The sequence below is a fragment of the Nannospalax galili genome, unplaced genomic scaffold (genome assembly GCF_000622305.1).
Source record: "Nannospalax galili isolate Female #2095 unplaced genomic scaffold, S.galili_v1.0 scaffold305, whole genome shotgun sequence".
NCBI lineage: Eukaryota > Metazoa > Chordata > Mammalia > Rodentia > Spalacidae > Nannospalax > Nannospalax galili.
This window is the reverse complement of record NW_008356258.1, coordinates 10,550,463-10,558,222: the sequence shown is the minus strand read 5'-3', so window position 1 is coordinate 10,558,222 and position 7,760 is coordinate 10,550,463. Positions and strand designations below refer to the sequence as shown.

The 7,760-nt window shown below is 43.5% G+C and overlaps 1 protein-coding gene across 7 annotated transcripts in view; it reads right to left on the bottom strand.

The window, feature by feature from the left end:
- Nucleotides 1–7,760, bottom strand: part of Fnip2 (folliculin interacting protein 2) — a 151,984-nt gene that overhangs the window by 81,478 nt on the left and 62,746 nt on the right. For 6 of the 7 annotated variants that reach the window (XM_017803532.2, XM_008854326.3, XM_029556733.1 and 3 more), the window contains 2 exons: nt 4,101–4,227; nt 867–1,073 (listed from right to left, as the gene is read on the bottom strand). In XM_017803532.2, the coding sequence (XP_017659021.1) occupies nt 867–1,073; nt 4,101–4,227 (334 nt within the window). The remainder of the gene's footprint in view (nt 1–866; nt 1,074–4,100; nt 4,228–7,760) is intronic. The other variant, XM_029556732.1, reaches the window with a different exon arrangement.

Here is a 7,760-nt window from a genome sequence, read left to right as displayed (position 1 = left end):
TCTCTCTCTCTCTCTCTCTCTCTCTCTCTCTCTCTCTCTCTCTCCTCGATTCCTCTCTGGTTACAACTCATATCAACTGCTCCCCACTGCATGCAGACAGAAACCAACTGATTCTCATATTTTCTACTAATAAATTCCACCTACCTCCTGTTTCATAATCTGCTTTTTCTTGGTACAAGGACCATGTGCCAACTAGAATTCTCAACTAGCTGGGAGCATTGTACAATATGGGCAAATGTGTCTACCACACAAGTCTTGAAATTCAAGTTTTATATATCTGTGACTGCTGGTAATCACCATGACTTTGTTTTACCAGTGGAGATAAGATTCTGTACAGGTTTTAAAAAGAGAAAACACTGAGAGCTGGGCATTGTGGCACATGCTTGTTATCCTAGAACTAGGAAGGACAAGAGGAAGATTTGAGGCCAACATGGGTAACACAGAGTTCCAGGCCTTCCTAGGCTACAGGGTGAAACTGCCTCAAAAACCAAAACAAGCTAGGTGTGGTGATACACACCTGTAATCCTAGCACTTGGTAGGTGAAGACAAGAGGATCAGGAATCCAAGGTCATCTGCAGCTACGCAGCCAGTTGGAGGTCAGCCTGGGCTTAAAAAAAAGCAAGCCAGGAGTGGTGGTGTATACCTTTGATCCCAGCAGGCAGAGGCAGGCAGATCTCTATGAGATTGAGGCCAGCCTAGTCTATACAGCCAATGCCAGGCTAGTTGGTGCTACAGCCAGACCCTGTCTCAAAAAGACAAAACAAAACAAAACAAAACACCCCAAAGTAATTCTCTCGAAAAGCCCTGCCCTCACACTTGTCAGTTACTTGGGCCTCATGGGTGTTCCTAGAGACAACCTGTCTTACCTGGTACTTTGGAAGCTGCTCCTTAGCATGTTGTAAAGATCCTCCAGAACTATGGCAAGAGATGCTGCTGCTGCTGCTGCTCCTGCTGCTGCTGCTGCTGCTGCTGCTCCTGCTGCTGCTACTGCTGCTGCTGCTGCTGCTGCTGCTGACATTGCTGCTTCCCTGACAGCACCTGGCTGACATTTTAACAGGGACATCCTCTGCTTTCTGGGTTAAGACAGGCAGGCAAGGTAAAGGATCATCAAATGCATCAGGTTTCATCAAATGCATCAGGTGTCATCAACATGCTCTTGATTGGGGATTAGCAAAACTCCCTGGTGCCTGAATTACATTAAAAAACAGAAGTTTAAAAAAAATTTCTTCATAATGACAAAAATATGGTTCCTGGGAGTCTACAATATTTGGGAAGGAAGCCTGCTGAAGAAGAGTACTAAGCAGAAATAGTGGGCTAGGTGGATGGATAGACAGATGATTGACAGATAGACAGAAAGAGAGATACAGATGGTAAATAGCTTTTTATTTTTTATTTGGGGGGGGTCCTTTTTTCAGATAGGGTCTCCCTGTAGCCATAGCTGGACTGGAACTCACTATGGACACCAGGCTGGCCTTGATCTCACAGGAATCTACCCTCCTTTGCCTCCCAAGTGCTGGGATTTAAGGCATGCACCACCATGCCTGGTGATAGCTTTTATAAAAAAATATATTTTGTTATTTTTATTTATGCTTATGAGTGCATTGCCTGCATGTATGTAAGTGCACCCATGTTATACACAATGCCCACGGAGGTCAGCAGAGGGCATCAGATTCCCCTGGAACTAGAGTTACAAATGGTTGTTAGTTGCCATATGGGTGCTGGGAATGAAACCCCGGTCCTCTGCAAGACAGCCAGTACTCTTAACCACTGAGCCATGTCTCCAGCCCAGACAGATAAATAAAAGCTGTTAGTTTTCACATTTAAATTCATGCTATAAAATCGTAAACAAGAACTGGTTCCTGTTTAGGTGCTTTAGAAGATTTTAGTACTATGTAGTCATAATCTAGGAAACTAATGAGGTGAAAAATGACAATTAAAATTTAAATTTTTACCAAGCAAATAGAACTAAGAAAATAAAGTTATTAATCGAGACAGGCAGGGCTTGTGTTTTTAATACTTCTCCTAGCACTCCTTTAAATACGATAGGAAAGAAAACCACGAGACTGGAATCCTGAACCATGAAACAGGAGCTACTGTGAACTTCAGAGCATGTGACGGGAATATGATCTTTAAAGGTTAGAGGTAACAGAAGATTGTTTACTATATATTTGCTGAAGTGTTCAATGCTACTTTTTATGACAGTGACATAAAGGTATAAAGATACCCTCATTCACAAGAATAGGACATGCCTATAGAAGCACCCTGTAGCCTTCCTGAGAAACGGTTTCCACCCTGCGTTTCCCTTCCTTATTTAGCTTTTGCTTCAAAAACTATGAATGCAACAGCAAGCTTATCTAATCTTCAATGTGACCGTCACACTGATGATCTAATGCACATGCTTGCAGTCATGTGCTGATTCAAATCATGATGCTTTGTGCTTATCAAGAGGATGGGATTTCTGAAGAGTGGGTGAAGAGGAAAAAAACATCAGGAAAATCAAAATGTGCAGGTCCACAGCAGTCACTCCAGCAATGATGGAAGTCCAAGTTGTACTGGGTTAATCCTGAGCATCCAGCATGCCCTCAACACCCTCTTCAGCTCCAGCTGTTACTTAATACCACTTAAGCCAGAAACCTAGTCCCTCAGAGGGCTGAAAGTGGCTGACAGGAAGTCCCACCTGCTAAGAGGCCAACAGACCCTCTGGCTCAAGTACAGCATATCAAAGTCTCTAACTGGAGACAGCACTTGGTACAGTGAGCAGCATACGGACTGGATTCTTTTCCAGTCTTTAGCAAGTTACAAAGTCCCCGAACCTAAGCTGCTTTTTTTAATTAAATGAGTTCTTCTAAGAAAGCCTATGTCCCAGATTCTAAAGTTATCACTGCTCAGATACACTGACAACACCAGTTCCTTGTGAAAACCATTTCATTTCTACTTTTCACCACCATCATTAGCTTGAGTGACAGGATGAGGGTGCTCAACTGAACCATCTGAAGCATTCAGGAAACAGACGGATAGAGCCATCTTCTGTCTAGCAAATAAAGGGTCAAGGGCTGGCTCACCTAAGCCTGTGATCCCAATCTACCATTTAAGCATGTAAACCACCTGAGAAATTTCTCAGCACTCTCCACCCACCTGACAAGCCCAGCCACTACTGTAATGATTAGCTGCCTGGCAAAATGCCAGTGTGAGGGCTGTGGAGTCCACCCTGCTCAGCTGCCTCCAACCAAACATTTCCTTCCTGCAAAAATGATTCTTATCAGAAGCTGGAAAACAGGGGCCAGCGAGATGGCTCAGTAGGTAAAGATGCTTGCTGCACAAAGCCTGGTGACTGAGTTCCATCTCTGGAACCATGCTGATGAAAGGACTGAGCAACTCTACAAAGTTGTTGTCTGACCACCACATGTATGCCGTGGCGCATACAACACCCAGCCCCATATACACACAATAATAACAACAAAAAAATTTTAAAGTGAAAAAGAGCTGCTTGGCCCTGAAGAGACAAAGGCTATGTTATAACTGTTCATTACTTAACCATACATTCTACAGATTGCCAGAATTTGGTCAGTATGGGGAGCAACACGGAAAGAGTATAAATACAAATGGACTTCATGCAAATTGTAAGCATCAGAACAAATACTGAAATGAAAGGTCTGGTGGTGGTGAAAGGTTAGAGGTACCCTGGGCATATCCAAAAAGACCCAGGGAGGACCAGACCCTTTTCACATTATTTTTACCTTTCCTGATCTGGTTCAAAGTCTTTTCCATGTTTTCCCTCTACCCATCGCTCTTAACTCCCACTTCCATCCTCACCACTCCCCTCCTTACAAAACGGGGGGGGGGGGGGGTTCTTACTATATTCGATGTGTATACTTAGAATCAAAATCACCATCAAATGTACCTTTCCCAATGCCCATGGTCCACTGTTGGCCTGCTGTGACTGCCTGTTAACAGTGTCACCTGTGTTCACAGGCATGCACATACCTATTGGGGCGAGGGCTTTGCTTATGTTTCTTCTAAATCATTGGTGGCACTGGGCAATACAGTTCAGTGTGGTACCTGACTCAAGAGGTGCTTTAAGGTAAATCAGCATTTCATACCTGAGCTGCCACCTCTTCCATCTTTTGAACAGCTCTGGAATCAAACATGACTTGTCTGCCTCTCCTCTCACAGTCCTGGTAAACAATCAGGCGAATGTCACTCAGGTCAAATTCCGAACATGACCAACTGTAGATTCAAATGAGAGAAAGAAGTTAGAGTACCTGCAATGCTTAGGGTGATCATGGGCAAATACATTTTCCAGCTAAGTGCCTGCGTGCATGTCAGAAAGTGGCCACGCAAATATTGCCTATTCTCATGTCAGAGGACGGAAGACTGCACTAAATAATAAATCACCAGAGAGAAAGCTTTGCCTTCCAAAGCCAGTTTGGGCACGGGTGGCAGCCAGAAACTGCAAGGACACACAGGGAGGGCTAAATTTGGGTGTCTGGGTTCTGGGGAGAGCACCAGAGTTAAAGGAGTGCTAAACTTCTGTATGACCAGCAATGGGAACCCAGCCACCCCTCTTAGTTCAAACTGGCAGGAGTCACATATCCTAAGGGTTATTACTTTCTCCTAGGACCTCTGGCTCTGATATGGAAGCTTTGAAAACCAAGTACATCATTGTATGCATCTGAACTGCTAATGACAATGGTTAGCAACAAAGGAAGCAGTTTGTTCCCAAGCAAATCAAAAACTATTGTGGGAAAGAAAATGTAGGTTTATATTCAAGTAATAAATTATATGAGAGAGGCAACCACAGCAAAAGGAACTATTTAGAGTGTGTTCTGGGTACATTGTTATTGATTCATTCAACACTTTTGAGTTTGTACTGTCTTCCAGGCTATGTCGTGTGTGTTAGAGAACAGATAATTAATCAAATTGACTGGGTCCCTGCCCTCATGGAGTTCAAGTGGGGAATATTAAGCTAAAAGTTACTTATAAATTATAACTGTAAACTGTTGAAACTTCAATCAACAGTCTGATGGAGGACTGTTGGAGTTCTAGACCAGCCTGTGTTAACATAGCAAGGCTTTGTCTAAAAAAAAAGGAAAGATTTATGCCAGTTGTGGTGCCCTCTGGTAGGATATGCTGAAGCGGCAGAAGGAGGAAGATCACCAGTTCGAGCCAGCTAGGCTACACCTTCTCTTGCACTTTAAAAGAATAATTAAACCCCCTACCGAGAGAGAGAGAGAGAGAGAGAGAGAGAGAGAGAGAGAGGAGAGAGATATTTTAGAGGCAGGGAAGTTGCTGAGGCCTTAAAACATTTGAATGCAGAGCTGAAGAAACAGTTAACGTGAATAAAGACCACAGAGCAGTAAGAGTGCAGCACACTTTTACACACAGGAACTGGAGAGAGGAAAAGCCTGAGAGCTGCCTGGGAGGTGAGCTGAAGGCAGACCAGGCAAGATGAGCTCTGAACACAGACGGACAGCTTGGGAGGCAGATGGTTGATAAGAGATCAGACAGTCTGAGGGCCTTAAGGAAAGCAGAGGTGAGACAGATGAAGTCTGGAACTCGGAAGGCCAGCCCTCACAGTGCCTGCTGCAGGCTGTAGGGACAAGCAACAAAGGCGGGCAAGAGACAGATCATGACAGATTCTAGAAGACGTGCCTGAGGCAGAAGGGGTGCCAACCGCTTAGGCAGACATAGCTACAGGACACAGGCAGGACTCTTAAAGCACAGGTGAGACAAATGGGCAGGTGGACAGAGGAGTAATGGATGAAAACTGTCAAAGTAGCGGACTGTATAACAGAAGTAGAGTCAGACACAGCTGGATTCAAATCCCAAAGTTCGCTCCCTCCATTTTGCCATGAAATATAGGAATGCTGACCTCACAAGCTTCTATGTCGATTAAATAACATATGCAAAGTACTTCACCCAAAACTGAAACACAGAAGTGCTACAAAATGGTAATCATTACCTCGGAAGACGGAGGAGGCTACACAGTTTGTGAGAAATCAACAGTGTCTGGTACTAAGGCACAAGCTGTGCATTTTGGGCCCTTCCCTTTTCAGTCACTGACAACTAATACTGAGCATGTTTTTTAGAGTAGCAGATTTGTTCTTTTTGATCCCAGCAATAAAAAATAGAAAGTTCTGGTTGTACCTTCATTCAATTAACTTGTGTTCTAAGTCATGTCCAGAATCCTTTCCCCTCTAATTTTAATAACCCTGTGACAAATTTATTTTGGAAACTGTTTTTCCTCTACTGTTGGTCCAGAAGCTGTCCTTGTTCCAGGTCTGACCAAGGAGATAGGCCACAGGACCCCAAGCTGGGCAGGTGGGAGCCGGCCCTGTTACTTAGGTGCAGAGCCCACATGGTAGGCCCGGAGTTGTGGTAGCTAGTGAGCACCATGTGCTAAGTGGTGGAATGAAGTCGACATGGAGGAAAGCCAGGAGCACTGGACTGGCACTGGGGAGCAGCTGTTTCTGTGAAGCACTATTCCTGGAGTTCATTTTCTGCCAAAACCAAAGTAGTCTGATGAATACAACCCAAGCCACCAAATTTTAAAATTATATAAGCCGTTAAAACTCTCTCTGAAATGATGTGTTAAAGCACCAAACACAGGCTGAAGCGCAACTCAGTAGCAGGGTACTTGGCTATGCAAATGCCCTGTGTTCCATCCCCAGCACTGCAAAACAAATGAGCAGTACACAGGGTAAAGTTATTACAAGTGAAAAAAAATCAAAAAAGATTTAATCATCTTTCTAAAAATCATCTTATAGTATCTTCTGAAGTTTGTATTTGTCCCATAATTACATTTTGCTGAAGAAACTTTACAATTACAAAGCAAGTTGTTCAATCCTTGAGGAATATCAGTTTTAAATTTCAGTTAAGTCAAAGACAGTATCTCTAGAAGATTCAATAATGACCAGAACATTCTGATAATTATGTTATACTCTTTTTCAATTAAGAAAAATAGGAGATGGTGTGGTGGTATACAACTATAATCTTAGCACTTGAGAGGCAGGAGGATTACAAGTTTGCGGCCAGACTAGGCCCCATCTTGATTTCTAGGTCTGGCTGGACTGCTTCAAAATGAGGGGGAAGGGGGTAATAGACGAGGAAGGGAAAAGTTTGTATGTATGTAAGAATGTCCAACACTTTTTACCCAAATACCTTAAATGTATTTCATAAAAATGAGAAAACCTCTATTCTTTTATCTGAATCATATTTTGGTTTAACATACAATCGTCATTTAGACACTTCCTCTCTGGAATATCACTAGAGGAAACAACAGTTGAGTAGTTTGGTAGAAGAAAGAGAATAATAACAAGAAAAAGGGATGTTCTAGAATGAGATGGGCCTGGGGATCCAATCTGAGCTCTGCCTCCTCCCAATCTTGGGAAAGTCTCCTGAGCAGCACTCGTAGGGAGAGATAATTCAGGCAAGGACATAATCACTACTGGCTTCTTTCCCTAACATTCCCAATACATAGAACTTGAGTTAATAGTAACCACTTGCCAAATATATTCTCATTCACATTCACTGGCTACATCCAACACTCATTATAGACTTCCTATGAGAGCCAAGTGACATTCCCAGTCCTTGACTGGGGGCAATGCTGTAAGATTCAAAGGGGCATGAGAAATAAGCCCTGAGGGGTTGGGGACATGTGTCAGTGGGTAAAGTGCTCGCCACACAAGCATGAGGACTGAAGTTTAGATTCCCCGCACCAATATACATGCCAGGGAGGTACAGTGGCCTGCCTGGAATCC